This window comes from Podarcis bocagei (assembly GCF_964188305.1).
Source record: "Podarcis bocagei genome assembly, chromosome: Z".
Taxonomy (NCBI): domain Eukaryota; kingdom Metazoa; phylum Chordata; class Lepidosauria; order Squamata; family Lacertidae; genus Podarcis; species Podarcis bocagei.
In genome coordinates, this window is record NC_138140.1 from 42,668,335 (window position 1) to 42,689,420 (window position 21,086).

Here is a 21,086-nt window from a genome sequence, read left to right on the forward strand (position 1 = left end):
CTTGTGCTTGCTGTTTCAATTGGCATTTTGTGTACAGCTTTTCTGCTCCTTCTAATATAATATTTAAGACACTGGGGATGGGATAGATTAAAAAAATAAAAGTGTTTACACTCCCAAGTGCATGTTTAATGAAAACTGGGCAACATCCAGTGATGTTCATCCACTTGTACATAGGAAATTTCCTTTTGCAACAGGACTTCTGGTTCCTCTTCCCCCCCTACAGCTCCTCATATCCCCACAATATCTGTTCCAAAGCATCCCTCAGCTCTCCAGAACAGATTTTGGGGCTACAGATGGAGTTGCAGAGAGAACAAAGCAGTCCTGTTGTACAAGCAGACTTCATTCCCATGACACTGGATGTCTCCAAAAGACATCTAAAAGGTGAAACCTTTAAAGCCCTAAACGGCCTCAGTCCTGTATACCTGAAGGAGTGTCTCCACCCCCACCATTCAGCCCGGACACTGAGATCCAGCGCCGAGGGCCTTCTGGCAATTCCTTCATTGCAAGAAGTGAGGTTACAGGGAACCAGACAGAGGGCCTTCTCGGTAGTGTCGCCTGCCCTGTGGAACGCCCTCCCTTCAGATGTGAAGGAAATAAGCAGCTATCTTCTCTTTAAGAGACATCTGAAGGCAGCCCTGTTTAGGGAAGTTTTTAATATTTAATGCTGTATTAACACTTGATTGGAAGCTGCCCAGAGTGGCTGGGGAAACTCAGCCAGATGGGCGGGGTATAAATAAATTATTATTATTATTATTATTATTATTATTATTATTATTATTATTATTATTAACAGGCTTGCTGGATCTTCCAGGGAAAGTATCCCAGACTTATGATGACACTACCATAAAAAGGCTCTGCACCTAGTATCTGCTAATAAAGGCATGTTTGAGAGCAGAGCCCCTGAAACCAACTGGAGGCTCAGACAAATTCATGTGGCAAGTTCTGGAAACTTTGTCCCAGGCTATTAACAGCCTTAAGGGTCAATGTCTAATTCTTTAAACTAGGCTTAAAAGCAAACAGGCAACCTAGCCAATTGATATAAAATTGGCACAATATGCTCCAAGTTTGAAAACCCACAAACATTCTATTCTGACCACTCAATTCCAGTGTCATATATTTTCTCTATATCAGGGGTGGAGGGACCACATTCCTTTATGAGCAACCTTTGGAATGGGGGCACATGCCAGTGGTGGGTAGGCCATGGGTATGACTTTCACCTTTGAACAGGAGGCTACATTTCAGCCATGCAGAAGTCAAAGTTTTCTATACTCCCATACCATACCACACATTTTTCTATCCAGGCAAGTGAGAGGCGTTATTATTACAGTTAACATTCCGGCCAGGCAAAACTACTCAGGGAGGGTGAGGAACTGGCCTAGGGAAAGTCACTTTGGCTGCATAGAAACCTAAAGGGCCAAAATAGGCCTGTTCTAGAAACATCCACAGCTTGTGAAATGGTAGATACTACCTGAGGATCCAAATATAAAGCTGTGTCCAGGAGCACCATACCTGCATATTTGTTCCTTCAGGAATAGTAAAGTCATAAGCCCTAAACATAGTACTTTCATCTTATCAGAATTAAGTTTTAGCTAGTTTCATCATGCCAAAACGGAATTTCAAAACACTGATTCAGGATAACCACCACCTCCTTAGGTTTAGACCAGGAATAAGGAACCTTTGGCCTTCCTATTGTTGCTAAACTGTGACTCCCATTGGTCCTAGCAAACATGGCCAATGATGCACCTGGCTTAGATGGTGAAAATGAGAACGAACTGTTGTCATTAGTATACCCAACTCTGCAGCTGATGTTTCCCACTGGTTTCATGTAGTAATCAAAGAGCAAAGAAGAACAATCTGGCACCCATTAAAATAGGGATAAGTCAACATGATGCCTTCCACATGTTTTCGACTACAAGTGCCATCACTCAAGCCAACAACAGCAACCATGTGTTAAGAGTAATGTATCAAATGTACCTTTCATGAAGGTCAGCATGAAAAACAAACCCAATACAGTGTTCTGTCTGTCTTGTCAACATTCTCACATTTGCATTATTTCAATCTGTATTTTATTTCTTTATTGCAATTTTATTGGTACAGTATTAGAAGCTTATTGTCCTCTCTCCTCGTGAGATTATGATCAATATGCTCCACACTTTGTCAAATACATGTTTATTAAGTTGCTTTCATTGCACCGTGGTTTTACTTAATGTTCTCCAAACCCTGGAAAATAAAAAGTGAAGCAAATGAGTTAAATGTGTCTGCTGTGCACAACGCTGCTGCTATCAAATTACACTATATAATCAGGTTTAACAAACCTCTTTTCAAGGTGGTGTCCTCCTTAATCCCACAAACAGAAAAATACTAATTGTGCAAACACATAGCAAGTTGCTCAACTTTTAATACTAGCAAGCGCAGGCAGGTTTGCACTTTCCTTTGCTACATCAGGCTGCCACTGACAGAAGTGCTCTGCCATCACAGGACTAGGAAAGAAGACTCCTTAGGGCAGGAGTGGGGAATCTTTGGCCCTTGAGATGTTGTTGAACTGCAACTCCCCATCAGTCCTAGCAAATACGACAAATGGCCAAGCATGATGGGAGTTGTAGTTTGGAAAGTTATGTAGTCTTTAAAGATGCCACATAACTACCCATGGGGAATCTACACAAGTAATGACAGCTGTTCTCCAACTTGTGGAAGATGATCAGGAATGCACAAGAGGGGACAGGGCATGCATGGTCATCCCTGTTTCTTTCTTCACATCATTAACATAATGTGGAGAAACACGTCTGAAAAGGGCTCTGCTATGAGCAGAACATGCCATGCGCATTATAGTGTTGAACACAGATTAAAGATAAAAATAACATTGTGCAGAGGTACATAAATCATTTAGGGGCCAAAACAAATGTAAACTGTTGTGGCATTTAGCTCCCCACCCCCACCAAAAATAGTGTTGTGACTTTGCAACTAGACAGCAGCATGCAAGGAAGTTTGCTCAAACCAACCTTGGAGTCATAGTACTGATTTACTCCTGACACACGCTTGTCTCTCTCCAGCAGGTACCACTGATAGGTGTTCCGAGCAATTCTCTTCTCCTGGGCACATAAGAAATAAGGTGGACAATGTGTAAACAAGAGGCAGTGGGAGACAGATAACGTGAGAAGACTTAAAGCAAAGTTGATAAAAAATGTGAAATATTGAAAAATTCAACCAATGCGGGCAGACCTATTCCTTTTTTGAGATGAAAAGCAGATTGATCAGCCCTGCTTCCCAGCCTAGCACCGAGGCTCAGATATACACATGACAGACTGTCCTTGTCATTCTTAGCTGAAGGTATGATTATCTGGATGTCGTGGGCAATTCAGGGGACAACACTGTGGGGTTCAATGGATGCAGTAAGAAAGCCTATGTCTGAACAGCACTGCTGCAAACTGCAGGTGTGAGTGAGGCTCGTTTCACTTAATATGCACACCCCAAAAAGAACATATTCATAAACAAAGAAAATCAACTAGAGTTTCAGCTTGAACATATTTGTTCATGCTTTATTTGTTAATTTAATTTTTATTAAATTTAATAAAAAATCATCCTACTGAGCCTTTTTCTTACAATTATTATTATTTTAATTTGCTTTTTTTACAAGTCCTCATTTACCATTCTTCTTTATTTTCTTTTTTTAAAAAAAATCCTCACCTTTACTAATTCTATATCTCCCTTCATCCAATCAGAGTTCCGGGTGGTCTATATGTAACCTTTTATTTTTTTAGAGCCCAGACAACAGTTGGATACTTTTCTTCTGCATCAATCTGCCTATCTACTGGGACAGGGATCTGAAAGGTACACATTTCAAATGGCAATTATTGTCTGTTATTGTTAAAGGTAAGAGGTAAAGGTAAAGGACCCCTGACAATTAAGTCCAGTCGCAGACTGGGACTGCGGCGCTCATCTCGCTTTACAGGCTGAGGGAGCATTCGTCCACAGTTTTTCCAGGTCATGTGGCCAGCATGACTAAGCCGCATCTGGTGCAACGGAACACCGAAACCAGAACAGCGCACAGAAACGCCGTTTACCTTCCTGACAGAGTGGTACCTATTTATCTACTTGCACTGGCGTACTTTTGAACTGCTAGGTTGGCAGGAGCTGGGACTGAGCAACAGGAGCTCACCCCATCGAGGGGATTTGAACCACCAACCTTCTGATTAGCAAGCCCAAGAGGCTCAGTGGTTTAGACCACAGCGCCACCTGCGTCCCATCTGTTATTGTTAACTACTTTAAAAATATTTATTTTCCTCTCCTGTAATACTCTACTAACTGCCTTAGAATAAACCTACAATGATAGTGTAGGGCAGTGGTTTTCAACCAGTGTGCCATGGCACCATGGAGTGAGTTGAATGGTGGTCAGGAGTGCCGCGGGCAACAATGGCTTCTGCCCCTCTTTCCTTCCCTTCCTCCTCTAATGCCCTATCTTGTCTCTGCCTCCCCAAGGTTTGTACAGCTGTTTGTTGCAGCAGCCCTGACTACAAGCACCACAGGTGAATGGTGCCTCTGGGGCTGGCCAGAGGAGAGGAGAGAAGAGGCTGAGGGAACACTCTACAAGGGAGGGTGTTTGAGAAAGGGTGAGAGGCTGCCAGCTCTGCAGGCAAGGGGTGACATAACTGGGCTTCTGAGCCCCACAGGAGAACCGCAGAAAGAATGTACTTGGTCAAGGGAGCCGTGAACTCAAAAAGGTTGAAAACCTCTGGTGTAAGACATAAATTACATAAATAAATAAAACTTGTCCAGGCCTCATGTATTGTGCCTTTGTCACATTCAGACTGGGCTGCTGAAATGCACTCTACGTAGGGCTGCCATTAAAGAATGTTTGGATACTTCAGCATCCTGTTCTCACAGTGGCCAACCAGATGCCTATGGGAACCTGAGTAAAACACCACTCTCTCAACATGTGAACCGCAGCAACTGATATTCAGAGACATACTGCCTCTGACACATGAGGTAGTACATACCAGTGGCTAATAGCCCTTGAAAGCATTAGCCTCAGTGAATTTGACCAACCACTTCTTAAAGCTATCCAAGCTGGTGGCCATCAATGCATCTCCTGGGAGTGAATTCCATAGTAGAAGAGTGTTTTCTTTTGTTTGCTTTGAATCTTCCAGCATTCAGCTTCATTGGATGGTCCTGGGTTTTAATATTATGGAATGGGGGCTGGGATGATGACACGACTCTCCCTATCCTTATGGGCTTTAAAGCCTTAAAAAGGTTTTTGTCACAGTTAATCGAAGGGCTGTCAGTTCCCAGACCCAGCTGCCCATTCTCTGAGACCAACCACCAGGTGAAGTTGAATTGCCAGGCACAAGGCAGTCTAAGAAATAAGTCAAACCTGCTGGAGCAAGCCAATGGGCCATCAAATCGAGCGTCCTTTTGCTCACAGTGGCTGCCCAGATGCATATAGGAAACTTATAAACACAAACACAACAGCACTCTCCCTGTCATTTCCAGAAACTTATATTTGGAAGCATTGCTACCTCTGACTGTGGAGGCACCAGAGCATAGCTATGATGGCGAGTAGCTTTGTCCTCCATAAATTTATCCAATCCTCTCTTAAAGCCATCTCCATGGTAGCCCCACAGCTTTGGAGTTCATTATCAACAGAATCAACACTGCAGCCCTTTCAGAAAGGTCTGAAAACGATTTTTCTTTTTCTTCTTGCTAGCTTTCTCCTGAAATGTATTGCTTTCATTATTATGATTTTGCTGTTGGCTTTGATTACATTTTAGAAATTCTGGGTCACTTGCTTTTTTTCTTCGGTCTCTTAGGCCTCCTGGCGTTTATACGCAAGTGCTGCACGTTGGATTTGGGGTTGCATATTAGACTTCTTCAGAGAGTTTCAAAGAAGGCGTGCAATTCACTTAAAATTTTTATATACACCCAAAAGGTTCTCAGGGCAGCTTAACCCCCCCCCCAACCCCACCAGTTTTAAGAGACTCTCTGAAAAGTCATGGGAAAAGAACGGGGGGAGGGGAAGGGAAGAGCAAACTCAAGCTCTTAAATCCGTTGTTCATTATCGATCACATAAACGCAAAACAAGTTCTTAAAGATACAGCAATTCCTAAATCAGCAATATGGGATTTCAGAAAAGGAGAGGGGAGATGGGGATTCGTGAGGAGCCGCTTCCATGGCACGCACCTTGCCCCCGTTGGTGTATCTGTGGATGTAGGCGGTGCTCACGCCGGGGATGACCAGGCACACGTACATGAGGCCCAAGCTGGGCAAGATCTCGTACCACATCCCGACGGCTGCGCGGCTCTTTCCCTCCGCGACCCTGGCGACCTCTCAGTCAGCAGAGCTGCCACACGACTTCGCCCTCAAAGCAGAGCTGGCCTCCTGCGCATGCTCCGCCAACAGCCCTACTATCGCGAGCTTCAGGCAGCGTGGCCCAGAAGGCAACCTTCCCTCCCTCCCCCGCTCCAAAGGCGTCAGCTGCGCATGTGCCCCCCGCCCCCTGTCATGGCCACGACAGGGTTAAGGGGTGATGTTGCTATGGCGACAAGCCCCGCGGAACGCTCTGAGGCGATTTGTTTGGTTTCTGTTTAAAGGCTCAGTGGATATCGCTCTCCTCTCTTACACTATATATATCTGACACTATATCTTACAGTATATTTATACCTATATAAAAAAGCCACGATATATACTGCAACTGTTAGGTGCCTGACAGGCCGCAGTGCATGTCGGGAATTGAACCTTTTAAAGATGCGGGAAACTTTTTTTGGGGTTGGCGGAGCATGCTGGGAGATGTAGTCTCGAAGCATCCAGCGAATTGAAACGCCCCACTAAAATTAGGCAACCTCTCCGCTGGGCGGTGCATGCTGGGAGACGTATTCTTGAAGCATCCCGCGAATTGAAACGCCCCACTAAAATTAAGCAACCTCTCCGCGGGGCTGAGCATGCTGGGAGATGTAGTCCCGAAGCATCACGCGAATTGAAGCGCCTCACTGGGATGAGCCAACGTCTCCTCGGGGCGGTGCATGCTGGGATATGTAGTCCCGAAGCATCCAGCCAATTGAAGCGCCCTACTAAAATTAGGCAATCTCTCCGCGGGGCGGTGCATGGTGGGAGACGTAGTCCCGAAGCATCCGACGAATTGAAACGCCCCACTAAGAGGAGGGTACCTGTCGCGCTGCATGCTGGGAGATGTAGTCCCGAAGCCTCAAGCGAATTGAAGAGCCCCACTAAGACGGGCAACCTCGGAGCATGCTGGGAGATGTAGTCGCGGGAAAGCGCCTCTCCACTGGGTCTGAGCGCCGGGCTCTCCTCTCGCCGGCCGAGGGGGCGCTGTGGCGCCGTTGTTTACTATGCTGCTGCCGCCGGCGGCGGCGTCCCGCTCTCCCCCTCCCGTTCCTGCGAGAGCAGCGGCGGCCAATGGGCGCGCGGATCTGGCGAGGCGCGGGCGGAGGGAGGCATCGGCGGCGCGGGCGTTGACGGGCGAAGGCCTGGTGGGGCTCTCCGCGTTCGCAATGAAGGAAGACAAGGAGAACGCGCGGCCGAAGGAGAAGCGAGGGGCTCCCGTCACCCCGACCGGAGGCGTGGGAGCAGCGGCGGTGGCGGTGGCAGCGGACGCCAAGGCGGGAGGCGAACCGGACAGGCTGGAGCGCCCGAAGGACAAGAAAGAGATCCTGAGCAAGGTGCGCAAAGCAGAGAAGCTCCCCGCGCGGGGCCCGTCGGGGTCGGGGTCCCCCGGCAGGTGCGGCGCCTTTCCCTCGGGCTGTGCTGGACTCCGCGGGGCCGACGGCGCCTTGCTGCGCATCGTAGCCCCGTGGCGTCAGCCTCCCTCTCGCTCGTGGGGCGACAGTTCAAGCGCAAAAATATTCGCGTGCGGTTTCCCGCAGCAGTGCATGGAGAACTAGGCTCTTCGCCTCTCCTGACGCGATGGCTTTTTCTCCTTAATCCGCAGGTTGGGGGTCGGGGGGCGAGAGAGGAGGTGCGGGAATACTTTTAAGTCGCAAGGTTTCAAAAGACGGGTGCGCGTGCGTGCGTTATTCCCCATTCCCCTACCATCGCATAAACTCTGCTGACGGCCACCACTGTCACCTGCAGCCTGAAATGTCTGTGTGGGTATCTGTACCCCGAGAGACGATGGAGCGCCTGGGGTGAAGTCAAAGTGCTGCATTTAGCACCTGCCTGGGTCACTGCAAGCCTGGGCAGTGTTGTGCAGTAGAGGTCCTGGGCTTCACCGCTGACTCGCCAGTCCAAAGGAAAGCAGAGCAAAACGTTTGGCATCAGCTTGGCTGCAGAAGTTGTTGGAAGGAGGCATACAACCCCAGTCCGGACATGTGCAGTGTTTTAGCCTTTTCTTCTTCCCAAGATCTCCCAGAAGGCAGAGGAGGTTTGGGATCGGGGTTTTCCTGCTCCTTCCCAACCCCACCTGCCCCTCGCTTCCTTCTACAGAATGTGCAGAGACTGCCTTCTTGACCATTGGATCCACTATTGGTCTCATCTGCCAAATCTGCTGGAACTTGTCTTCGTAAGCAGGGGAAGTGCTCCAAACTCACCAAGGGTTTGCTCTCACCTGGTTTAGCTGGCCTATACCAGAAGTGGTCCAGAACAGGGGTTTTCTTTTCAGTTCTGCTCATTGTATAAACTGGCCTCAAATTGCACCATTTTTTAATCTCTGTTTTGATAAAGCTCTCTTATTAAGGAACACTCACATTCTAGTCACCAAAGAGCATTATTACTTGCCATGCATTACTATCCAGTAAATAATTGGTGTGCAAAAATGTCTTTCAGTTGTAACGAACATGATGCAACAGACTGGTTGAAAGATTACGTAGGAAGCTGCCTTGTACTGATTAACGTTATTGACCTATCAGTCTTCTCTGTGCTGACTGGCAAGTGGCTCCACCAGTATGCCGGATAAGATTACCTTCCATACCTACCTGGGGATGCTAGGGATTAAACATGGAACCTTTTGTGTACAAAGCATATAGTCTAGTGGATCTTTTCGTGTGTGTGTGTTGGTGTATATACAAGTGTGGATCCAAAAAAACTAGCAATGGAAAAACATCAGACTATTGTAGGACAGGTCGGCATTTTTTCTTTACTTTACTTGATGGAATTCATTACACAGAGATTTACATGCCAGAAGAGCACGGGCTGCAGAGAAGCTGGTTTATTATGAAATCTGTGGTAGAAATGTCACCCTGTCTAAGGTATTTTCCTTTGTTTTGAAATACCTTGGTTGTCAAACTTAATCTGGTCCGGGAAAATGTTCAACTCCCGGAACGGTTCGAAAACCAAGGCGTGGCTTCCGATTGGCTGCAGGAACTTCCTGCACTGAACCAGAAGCCGTGCTGGACATTTGGCTTCCAAAGAACGTTCACAAACAGGAACACTCACTTCCAGGTTTGCAGCGTTCAGGAGCCGATTTGTTCGACAACTAAGTGGTTTGACAACCCAGGTACCACTGTATGATGGAACCTTGTTTTTTTAAAAGAAAAAATATTGTATTATACACCTAGTTTTTGTAAACAAATGCAACTTTTTATTTAAGGTAGTGATTCGACGCCTGCCTCCCAGCTTGACCAAGGAACAGCTTGAAGAACATCTCCAACCCTTGCCTGAACATGACTATTTTGAATTCTTTGCTAATGACTCCAGGTAAAAGGAACTATAAACATTTGGCTGTGCTTCATGTAACAATGTCATGTCATAAATGTCTTTCTGTTTTACATCCGTCTGTGTTGTGTATATTTACAATCATCACTCAGCGACGTTTCCTTATACATTGCCATTTTCTGTCCTTCTGCAGTTTGTACCCTCACATGTTTTCCAGAGCATACATCAACTTTAAAAACCAAGAAGACATTGTTCTGTTCAGGGATCGCTTTGATGGTTATGTTTTTGTTGATCACAAAGGCAAGTAAGCCTAAAACTTGGTTCTGTATATCATATCTGCTTTAAAACATGTTGGCATACATTTATACCGTAATTAAACTGTAATTCTGGAAAACCCATGCATTTATTACTTGACTAAAGATTTCAAAGGACAGCTTATAGCCCAATTCAGTGCATTATAATGTGGTAGTAGGTACCTTTGATTTTAGTGCAGTTCATCTCATTTCTTGGACTGTTGTTTTAACAGCCCATTCCTAAGCATACTTTCTCGAAAGTAAATTGCACAAGCGGCAATTGGACATGCTTCTGAATAAGTACACTTAGGTTTGTAGTGTGCATCAATAATGGGGAACCTGTGGCGTTCCAGATGATGTTAAACAACAACTCCCAGACCCCTGATCATTGGCCATCTCTGCTTCAGTTTATGGGAGTTAGAGTCCAACAACATCTGGGGAGTCTCAAAGTACCCTGTCCCTTGTCTAAATCCTATCTTCTACTGTACTGTACTGTACTGTACTGTACCTTAATCTGCTAATTAGGGATAGCTGCTGCTTTGCACCGCATAAGCAGATGGCTTTGGGTGTGGCGAAGAAGCACAGCTAGTGCCACATTTGTGTTGTGGATCCAGAGAGACCCAATCCTTTTTATGGATTTGCAAGGCACACATAATTTCTGGTAATAATAACTTTAATTGTACAGTACTGACATGCAAAACAGAGTTCATTAGCTCTGCATGGTATGGGATGCTGCTTTAGCATTCTCTACTTGAGCAACAGTAGCTGAAATAGCACTCTAGAATAATAGAATTATATTATTTTGATTGCTTACCCTTCTTCATACTGCCAATTTCCCTCCTCTATTGTTTCTGATAGGATAGTCTCATGTAAGTGTTTGCTTTTGAATAACCAGACAAGTAGCTTTCGTATCATGATTAATTTTTTTTAAAAAAATGATCCAATTTGCCAGTTCATAAAATGTATCAGAACTATTTTGTAGTTTCAGGGCCAGTTCAATTGTTTTCCCAGGTGAGCAGGATATAAACCGTAGTATTGGTTTGGGTAGCAATGGAGGTATTTTCTCCAATTAGCTGCTGTTGCAGGAGGCCTGGACAGACAGCTCATGTCAGGCAAGAAATGAGTTTTGTGAATCTCATGTCTCAAAACATTATCTTGATTGTGGGGTTTCTTGGTTTTGAGATATAGCCCCCCCCCCGCACACACACACACAAAAAGAAAAGGTTTTTCCATTCTTAACATTTTTGTTGTTGTCTTTAATATTTTTATATATGAACAGGTCTAGAATATCCTGCTGTAGTGGAATTTGCGCCGTTTCAAAAAGCTGCCAAAAAGAAGAGTAAGAAAAAGGATGCCAAAGCTGGAACCATTGAAGATGGTGAGTAGTAGCAGTTGCTGCTGTCATTCGATGAAAATACTTCCAGTGTAAGGGTTTCATTTACTTCCATGAGCCATCCCAAAGTGATTTACAATACAATAAAAACATACAAAGAGCAATCACACATACAAACAGTTTTAAACAACACTACATTCATAAAATCAATTCATAATGTGTTTGAGGCAAAGTTTTTTAGATACAGGCCACCAGCATACCATAGTATTGCTCTGCTTGTCCCCACATGCCCTATTTTTTCACCTTTCTCACGCCTAGATCATTTACTAAACTTGACGGAGCTAAGTCTTTTCACTTGCTAGGTTTAATTCCTTACAGTCTACTTTGTTGATAGTCTCATGGCAGAAATTCCTCCGCAGGATGTCAATATCTGTATAGGTCCAATGAAGTAGAAAATTGGACTTTAGTGCAGTTCTTGCAGCGGCTTGTCCACTTCTTGTACCTTGTCTGGGCAGATCTTTGAAGGGGGTGGGTCATTTTTCTATTAGCAGATATTAGGCATTATATTGTGGGGGCAGGGCGGGCGAGGAGCAAAATTTATTGCACCTGCCGTTAAAACCAATTGAAAATTGCCAACAGAAGAAGCTGCTGCCTTGATACAGATTATAAAATCTTGTGATCAAAGTGACCTATTCATGTCAGAAGTCCATATGCCACAGTTAATGGCAATACTGCATAATATTTATTAATGTGATCTAATAATGTTACATAGTATTGCCATTAACCATTTTTAAGGGTATTACCACACTTTCTATTCACAGTGATTATTCTGTCTGGTTATTAGGGAGAATTTAATGTTTGGTTGATGCACACTTGCTGATGTGCAAAGAGCCTTTTGACAGCACAAACCTCTGCATGTCTACCTGGAAGTAAAGTCCATTGAATTTAATGGGGTTGGTTCCCAGTTAAGCATGTATAGAACTGCACCCTAGGTTGTTGTATTTTACGGGTAGATAAAAACAGTACTGTAGAAACAACATCCTTTATTCAAAAGTAGAGCATATACCGTATTTTTCGCACCATAGGACGCACTTTTCCCGTCTTAAAAACTAAGGGGAAAAGTCTGTGCGTCCTATGGAGCGAATGCAGGGAGGAGGCAGGCAGGAAAAGCCCTCAAGAGCCCCACACAAGCTTCGCGCGGCTCTTGCGGGCTTTTCCCCAAGAGGGAGAAGGGACTGACGCCGCCAGTCAGTCCCTTCTCCCTCCTCTAGAAAAGCCTTGCACAACCTCTCCAGCCGGGGGAGGCTTCGCAAGGCTAAAGAGGAAGCCAGGGCAGCGAGCGCGATCCATCCCGTTCGCTGCCTGGCTTCCCCTTTAGACTTGCGCGCCTCTCCGGGGGTGGGGGGGTGGGGGGCTTCGCAAGTCTAAAGGGGAAGCCAGGCAGCAAACGGGATGGATCGCGCTTGCTGCCTGGCTTCCCCTTTAGACTTGCGCGCCTCTCCGGGGGTGGGGGGGGGTGGGGGGCTTCGCAAGTCTAAAGGGGAAGCCAGGCAGCAAACGGGATGGATCGCGCTTGCTGCCTGGCTTCCCCTTTAGACTTGCGCGCCTCTCCGGGGGTGGGGGGGGGGGGGGCTTCGCAAGTCTAAAGGGGAAGCCAGGCAGCAAACGGGATGGATCGCGCTTGCTGCCTGGCTTCCCCTTTAGACTTGCGCGCCTGGGGGGGGGGGGAGACTTCGCAAGGCTAAAGAGGAAGCCAGAGCAGGGAACGCGATCCATCCCGTTCGCTGCCTTGGCTTCCTCTTTAGACTTGCGCGCCTCTCCAGGGGGGGGGGGAGGAGGCTTCGCAAAGCCTCCTTCGCAAATCCATCCCACTGCCCTGGCTTCCTCTTTAGCCTTGCGTGCCTCTCCAGCCGCAAGAGATCTACCAGAGGTAGATCTTAACCCTTGCCTCACCTGGGAGCTTCTCTGGGCAGGAATTCCCTCAGCTTAAGTGGGGTGGGGGAAGTGTGGCAAGTAGGGGGGTACCTGCCTAGACACTGAAGCCACATGTCTCTCAGATGAAAATTGGGAGTGGGCATTGTATGAAGTGGTCTGATGGTGGGCATTGTGTGAAGTGCTCTGATGGTGTGGGCATTGTGTGAAGTGCTCTGATGGTGTGGGCATTGTGTGAAGTGCTCTGATGGTGTTTCCTGCTTGGCAGGGGGTTGGACTTGATGGCCCTTGTGGTCTATTCCAATTCTATGATTCTATGATTCTAAGTGGCTGTGGATCTCCTGCTGCAGAACTGTAGGACTGTACAGAGTTGGGAGGGCCACCTGAGGGTCATCTAGCCCAGCCCCCTCACAATGTAGGAATCACAGCTAAAGAACGCCAGAGAGATGGTCCCCCAACCGCTGCTTAAAAGCCTCCAGTGGTGGAGACCCCCAACACCTTCCGAGGTCATAGAATTGCAAGGTTGGAAGGGAACCCCAGGAGTCATCTAGTCCAGCCCCGGTGGACAGCGGGCGCAATCCATTCCTTTGTGCAAGACTAAAGATGCTGTGCAAGGCTAAAGAGGAAGCCAGGGCAGTGAGTGCCTGCCCTGGACTGCCTTGTCTTCTTCTTTAGCCGCGCTGGAGAGGTTTAGCTCCTGGCTGGAGAGGTTGCGCGGCTATGGATCCCCTGAGCTGTCTTGGCTTCTTTGCTCTTTGGGGCTGGTGGGGGAACCCGGGCTTCCCCCGCAGCCCCAAGAAGCTCTGGGAGAAGCAGACAGGCTGCGCGCAGCCTGTCCGTTGCTCTTTGGGGCTAGGGGGAGGGATAATATTTTTTTCCTTGATTTCCTCCTCTAAAAACTAGGTGCGTCCTGTGGTCCGGTGCGTCCAATAGAGCGAAAAATACGGTATCTAACATGACAGCTGGAGGTCTTGTTACTTTTAGCTTTACATGTTATGTATCATTTTTAAGTGCGTATATTTATGGTTCTTACCCTTTGGTTCCTCATCAGATCCAGAATATAAGAAGTTTTTGGAAAACTATAGTGCTGATGATGAAAAATTAACATCCACCCCTGAGACATTGCTGGAGGAAATAGAGGCAAGAAACAAAGAATTAATAGGTATAAAAAGTATTGTCACACAGCATATAGTTACAGAACATAGCATGGCAGTGCCTAATCTTTGGAACTCCCTGCCTATTGAGACCAAGCAGGCAATTTCACTCCTTTTTCAGCACCTGCTAAAAATACTGTTGTTTAGACAAGCCTCCCTAGAGGATTAGAAAGTTGAGGTAGTTTTAATCTGTTTTAGTATTTTAACTTTTGTATGCTTTAAAGTATGGTCGTGATTTTTTCATTTTTACTGTTTTACCTTTTAAAAAATCAATTGCTATTTTTGAAATAGTACAGTGGTACCTCAGGTTACATACGCTTCAGGTTACATAGGTTTCAGGTCACAGACTCCGCTAACCCAGAAATATTACCTCGGGTTATGAACTTTGCTTCAGGATGAGAACAGAAATCGTGCAGCGGCGGCGCAGCGGTAGCTAAAGTGGTGCTTCAGGTTAAGAACAGACCTCCAGAACAAATACAGTGGTACCTCGGGTTAAGAACTTAATTCATTCCGGAGGTCCGTTCTTAACTTGAAGCTGTTCTTAACCCGAGGTACTATTTCTGGGTTAGCGGAGTCTGTAACCTGAAGTGTCTGTAACCTGAGGTAATGAGGGAAGATCTTAATTTAGTTAGATACATGAAGATGGACAGCATTTTTATTTCCCCATATGGAAACAACAGAAAAGAATTGTTGTCTCAGCATAACTATATGTATTTGTACTACATTTTGATGAGTTTTGGTTATACATAATTTCAGTTTTGTTTTGTAACTTAAAATTTTCACATGAATATTCTTCTTGCATTATTTCCACAAATAAAATGTGTTGAAATAAATACAAAAGCACTTTCTTTTACATTCTTTAGCAAAAAAAACAACTCCTCTGTTGAACTTCTTGAAGAATAAACAGGTAACAATTATTTCAGAACAGCCTGCTTAATTATGTTGGCATTTTTGAATATTTGAATGCTGTCCAATAACACTTAATCTCATGGTAGTAGTGAGTGAGATTGAAAAGCCTGTTACTGGATCTTGTTATGTGTACTTCGGCATTTCTAGCTTTCTTTGGATGAGGCTACCAGGGTGAAATGAATGTTTTAAAATCATTATTCCCACAGGTGTCCTAATACAGCAACTCTGAATTTTGCATAATTTCAGAATATATGTTTTGGGGTAAAGGTAATTGCTCAAATTAATTTTGTTAAATAGCAGTCAGCAGACCATTAAAACATAGCAATTGACAATTAGTCTTGATAACATTCATGAAAATATTAATACAGCTGGAAAACACAGAATTAAAATTCTAGAATGAATATATGTGGGAAGCGCATGGCATGGGAATTTGTAGAAACCAAAAAATGCTGTGTTCTTTTAAAAAAAATGGATAGTGAGATTTGTAAATTTGGACCCATCGTGCCAAAAATTGGGGCAAGGTAACACCAAGGTCATGATTTGGTGTGCCATCTTGAATCAACATGGCAGCCAGCATCCAAGCATTGATGATGACTGCCAGCTCCAGAACTCTCAGGCCATGTTTGGTGACAATATCCTGAGAAGTGGTGAAACTTATGAAGAACAGGAAGCGGCAGACAAACCACTTTCCAAAATATATAGTAGATATAATATATGTACATTAGTCATAAGGCATCTAATAAAAATATTCAAAAACTTTGCCAATTGTTCTTTAACAATTGGTTACTCTGGAACAATTGTAACTGTGAAGCAAAGTGATCTTTAGAGACGCAGAGGGGCAAGGGGGGGGGATAGGGCGACTTTGTAGTAGGATATACTGGGTCTTTCCTAGCCCCTTGATGAAAACTACAATAGAAAAAGATATGCAATACAGACCTCACCTCAGCATTGTTACAGGGGCAGCATTTGTTGTTCTTCAGCATTATAATATGGAATTGTAGAGTTGGAAGGGACACCAATGGTTAACCAGGCCAACCTGCTGTAATTCAAAAATCTCAAGATGTGGTCCCCCATCTAATTTGAAACCATACTAGACCCTGCTTAGCTTTGCAAATGTGCTAGCAGTTTTATTGCCATCTAATAAATTCGAGGGAAGAACATTAAACCTTGCCAGAGAGAAATACTTCCTAGGTTTAAGGATTGTTTACCAACTCAAGTATGGCGTTCCATCTTTAGAAAGGTTCATAGTAACCCCAGTGACTATGGGGAACAGAGTACCCTTGCAGCTCCTGGAGATCTATATCTAAAATCCTCTGTTAAAATTTTTATTTGACGTCCTTAGATCCATGGTTAATAGGTAGGAGAGCAATAGGTTATGTTTTCGGGTAAAGGTAATGATTGTTATTACAGTGCTCAAATAAATCTTTTCTATTTGTGAGCTTCTAACTTCTTAATACATATACAGAACTGTTCCTAGTGCTATATGCCATTAGCCAATTGGATAGCTCAGTTGGTTAGAGCGTGGTGCTGATAACGCCAAGGTTGCAGGTTCAACCCTTGTATGGGACAGCTGCATATTCCTGCATTTCAGGGGGTTGGACTAGATGATCCCCAGGGTACCTTCCAACTCGACGATTCTATGGTTTACCACCCATTCACTCAGTTTGGATCTTTTGGAGCAGTTTATGATGCAAAATCTCTCCTGTCCCACCATAAAGACTTGGCTAAAGTCTCACTACATCTCCCCCCCCCCCATCTTACAGCGGCTTAGAGAAGAAAAACGAGAGGAGAGGAGGAGGAGAGAACTAGAGAGGAAAAGACAACGAGAAGAAGAAAGAAGAAAATGGAAAGAGGAAGAAAGGAGGAAAAGGAAAGAAGCCGAAAAAACAAAGAAAGTGGAGCGATGCCCAGAAAAAGAAAGGGACAAATCAAAGGATGAACCAAAGATTAAGGTAAGCCTTCATTCCTGTAGGATGCATTGGCCATATGTTGCTTTCGTATTCACACTCGTGAAATATGAGAGAAATTTTGCATTTGGCTTTGTATAAAGTGTGCTCTTTTTTTGCATGCACACAATTATTTGAGGTTGCAATCCTATGCATGCTTGGGACTAAGTTATACAGACTTAGATTAAAGTACTATAGAATAGTACTCAGTTCTGTACAGCATGTGTTTTGAAGGCACTGTGTAAGCAAACAGTGGTGACAAGTTCTTATTTATTGCACCAGAAGCTAGCCGTAGAAATCTCTTGAGAATAAAAAGCAGAACATAGAACAAGGCCATAATCCTATACCATTAAGCCTTGAGAGTAAACACCACTGGACTCAGTGGGATGTGTGCTCAGAAGTATTGGATTGCATTGGGAATTTTTTTTTAAAGCAAAGTTCTGGTAATGATAAGAAACTGTGAATCATGGAAATAGCTAGTCACGTAATGCTAATATCTTTACTCTTGTATTATGCACCAGGTACCCCCTTGCCTTTCAGTGCAGACCAGCATCCTAGCACAGTTAGCAGCAGAATTAACTTAGTAGGGAAAACTAAATTTGTTCTCTTCCTAGCTACTTAAGAAGCCAGAAAAAGATGAAAGAGACTTTGAAAAGAAAGAAAAGGCCAAGAAACTGGAGAAAGAGAGCCTGAGGGAGGAAAAGGCAGCAAGTGCAACCAGCAGTATGCCAGCCAAGCGCTCCGATGGGGAGGCGAAGGAGGAGAAGTCCAAAAAGTTAGTGCTTTCATTTCAGTACATATCCTTATTTCTCAGAATATGATTCTTAATTAGGCTGCCTCGTACCAGATCTGCGTTTAAATTCTATAGTTGACTAGTGTTCCAGATTAGAACTGTGGAGGGACCACCTTTTGGTCTTTCTAGTCTTTCTCGCAGTTACAAATGGCTGAAGAGCAGATTGTCAGAAATGCAGCTCAGTTAGGGTCCCTTCGCATATTAGAATTTAATTATTTTTAGGTACGCTTCTCAAAGTGTAAACTGAAAAGCGAAGTGTTACAAATGCCAGAGAACTAGGATTGACTGCTGTTGAATTTAAGTTCAGCTGCAAAGCTGGGTTTGTTGCCGCACGAAGCGTGAGAAACAGCCTTGAGAATTTCTGGTTTAGTAAATAGCCTTGTGTTATCTTTGGCTGTGGTTTTCAAGAAATGTACAGTAGCTGATACTTGGTTAGAACTCTTTCCAGGATGCTCTCTTTCCAGGGCGTCATTTTAGTGTCTGCATGGCAATATAGTGGCGATAGGCCTTCATTTTACTGTCTTCTCTCCAGATTGAATCTCCCAAGTCTCTTTTCATACAGATTGGAAGATGACTGTGGAAAAGACTATAGAGAAAGAGAGAGAGAATATGACCGAGACAGAGAGTATGAGAGAATGCAAAGAGAAAGAGACAAACTCCGACGCCAAGAAGAAGAGAGAAGGAGGCAGAAAGAGCGCTTCGAGAAAGAGAAGGTTTTTAGAAGAAAGGAGGAAGATGTGAAAAGGGAAAGAGACTCATTGCGAGAGAAAGGGAAGAGAGCTGAATTGGCAGAGTACATGGGCAATGCAGAAAAATCCGAGAAAGTAACCAAAGAGGAGAAAAAAGAAGATATGGCTAAGAGGGATCGCATTAGAAACAAGGTGCTGATTGATTCAGTAATAAAATCATTGTTCTTTGTTAGGCTGTGGGTGTATGCAGCTCTTTATTATAGACACAGAATGTTAAAAAAATATGACTGCATCTAAGGACATTACAAAATAAGGTTTATTTGTAGTACAACTTATTTCCCACTGGGAATGCATAGGATTGCAATTACAGGATTGTAGAAATGATTGGCTTGCTTATCTAGTAAGTGACAGTTATTTCTGCTCTTTTTTTGTAAGAAGTTCAGGAGTAGCACCTGTGGGGCTATCCCATATATTCCCCTTAACCAAAAGCCCTGGAACTTCAAGGCGGAGGGTTGGGGTGGCAGCAAGGGGATTGGACCTATATCTCTGTTCCAGGTCTGGTACTCTTTCACTGTTATGCATCACAGCTTTATGTATTCTTAATTTAAGGATCGCCCAGCCATGCAGCTCTATCAACCAGGAGCTCGGAATCGAAGTCGTTTGTCAGGCTATGATGAAAGCTCTGCAAAGTCACCCGATCAAGGAGTGGATAAGAAGCAGGAGTGCGAGACCAGTAACACAAAAGAAGAGTGACAAGTGTTGTGCTTCCTCACTGACCTAGCAGCCAAAGAGCATTAACTTTGTAGTCCAAAAGTGCCTTGTAGAGAAGAGGAGGGAATAAAGGGGGAACAGTACTTTTGGATGTATCTGGTTTCAGGTCCTCGTTGCAGATTTGGGACTCTGGGCTTGGGCGTCCTCAATACATTTTCAGTTGTGGGAGGTAGTGGCAGCAAAACCACAAGGGGGAGAAAACTTCCATCTCTGAAGAGTGGAAAGGCCTTGTCACCCTAAAATAGGACGAGTGGTTGCCCAGAATGAGTGCTGTCTTTCAGATAAAAGCCACGAACCAGTATTTGCACTTAACATACAGCCATGTTGGAGCCTCATGTTTGTTCAAGTGTTAAATTGTCTTTTACCACTGTGCTGTGTGGAGTGTGGTCTTCTGACCTGTTTCATTAACTGGAGGTAGCGTGGGAAGGTCCAACATAATCTTGGTACTGAAGACATCTTTTTGTCTGGTGTGCTGCTTGTAGCCGACTGCAAAATGAATTTTCAGAACAAGGCGTGGATGCTAATATTTTTCTTTGTTCTTTCACTTAACATTTGTATAGCTTGAAGGAAAATGAACTTCGCCATAGGAAACGTGTTTTTTTTTTTACACATGTCTTCTAAAGTCCAGATATAGATGTATATTGAAGGTAGCTGCATAGTCCTCAACAGTCCCTGCATTCGACCTTCTTTTGTTTCCTGGTATCTCATAGGAAAAATGATCCGTCTTAATTGTGCACTGTTTTTACCGAAGCTGTAGAGCATCTGGTAACCCAGGAAAGTTTTGCTAAGAGTTGTACCTCCTCTTTGTGGCAGTACCCTATTTGATACTTAATAAAACTCTATGAAGTAGCATTTAAAATTGCTTGTTAGTATTTTTTATGTAATTATTTACATAATGGGCTTCAATAATCTTGCATTATTTGTTTTAAAAAATATATAAATGAAAAGAGATCTTCCACCTGGCTGCTGCAGCAAGATGTAGAGGGTTAAATTCCCCCTTGATCCTACCATTTATGATCCTGTTAATCATCTGCCCGTCCACCCAGCTGACTGCAACTTTAATTTTTAAAAGGCTGCATGTCAGTTGTTTTTCATTTATGAAGAATGGCTTGCTATGAGGCATCTCAAAGTGATTTACAATACATATGAAGATACTACCTGCAACTTGAACTTGACTGGTTACTTGCCAATTTTAATTCAATCTCAAACCTTTATTGGCATATAGACAAAATTCTGAAAGGTTCAGTACAGTCACATCACTCAGCAAAATCTGCACCTAACATTAAAAATACTGTTGTATAATATTCACGAATCCTCATTGCATGTTGCAGGAACCTGCCTATTTCCATCTTATCCCCACCCTGGGTAAACATTAGGAAGGCTACCTTACACTCATCTGACTGCCACTCCTGCTAACAGCCAACTGATTAATGAACTTGGATCGAATTGTCTAAACACAAGAGGCAATGCAAAAGAACATTCACAACTGATTCGGGCACAATGTTTCTGTGAGTGGTATGTGTTGGTTTGGGTTGGTTGGGTGGTGGATATTAGTTGCCATTGGCTATTCACATTGCACATCTCCAAACTTGCACAGATGCTGTTCCTGATTAGGCTACCAAATTCTTTAAATTCCTTGTCTTAACAATCTGCATTTAATTATCTC

General features: G+C 44.3%; 1 protein-coding gene and 1 long non-coding RNA gene across 3 annotated transcripts in view; one reads left to right on the forward strand and one right to left on the reverse strand.

Annotated features, from left to right (window-relative positions):
* Positions 1–7,194: 7,194 nt before the first annotated feature.
* Positions 7,195–20,279, forward strand: UPF3B (UPF3B regulator of nonsense mediated mRNA decay). 2 transcript variants are annotated; one of them, XM_081179029.1, is made up of 10 exons: positions 7,195–7,670; positions 9,536–9,642; positions 9,794–9,900; positions 11,173–11,271; positions 14,210–14,320; positions 15,176–15,219; positions 16,985–17,173; positions 17,791–17,942; positions 18,523–18,841; positions 19,259–20,279. In XM_081179029.1, exons 1-10 carry the CDS (start codon positions 7,341–7,343, stop codon positions 19,400–19,402), a joined length of 1,602 nt encoding a protein of 533 aa, XP_081035155.1. In that variant the 5' UTR covers positions 7,195–7,340; the 3' UTR covers positions 19,403–20,279. The 2 variants fall into 2 exon arrangements, with proteins under 2 accessions (XP_081035155.1, XP_081035154.1); XM_081179028.1 differs by having other exon boundaries at positions 7,233–7,670; positions 17,782–17,942.
* The window catches only part of LOC308578607, a 135,494-nt gene continuing 131,516 nt past the window's right edge, over positions 17,109–21,086 (reverse strand). Inside the window, exon 2 of the long non-coding RNA XR_014004028.1 lies at positions 17,109–17,643. This is a non-coding gene — a long non-coding RNA (uncharacterized lncRNA). The remainder of the gene's footprint in view (positions 17,644–21,086) is intronic.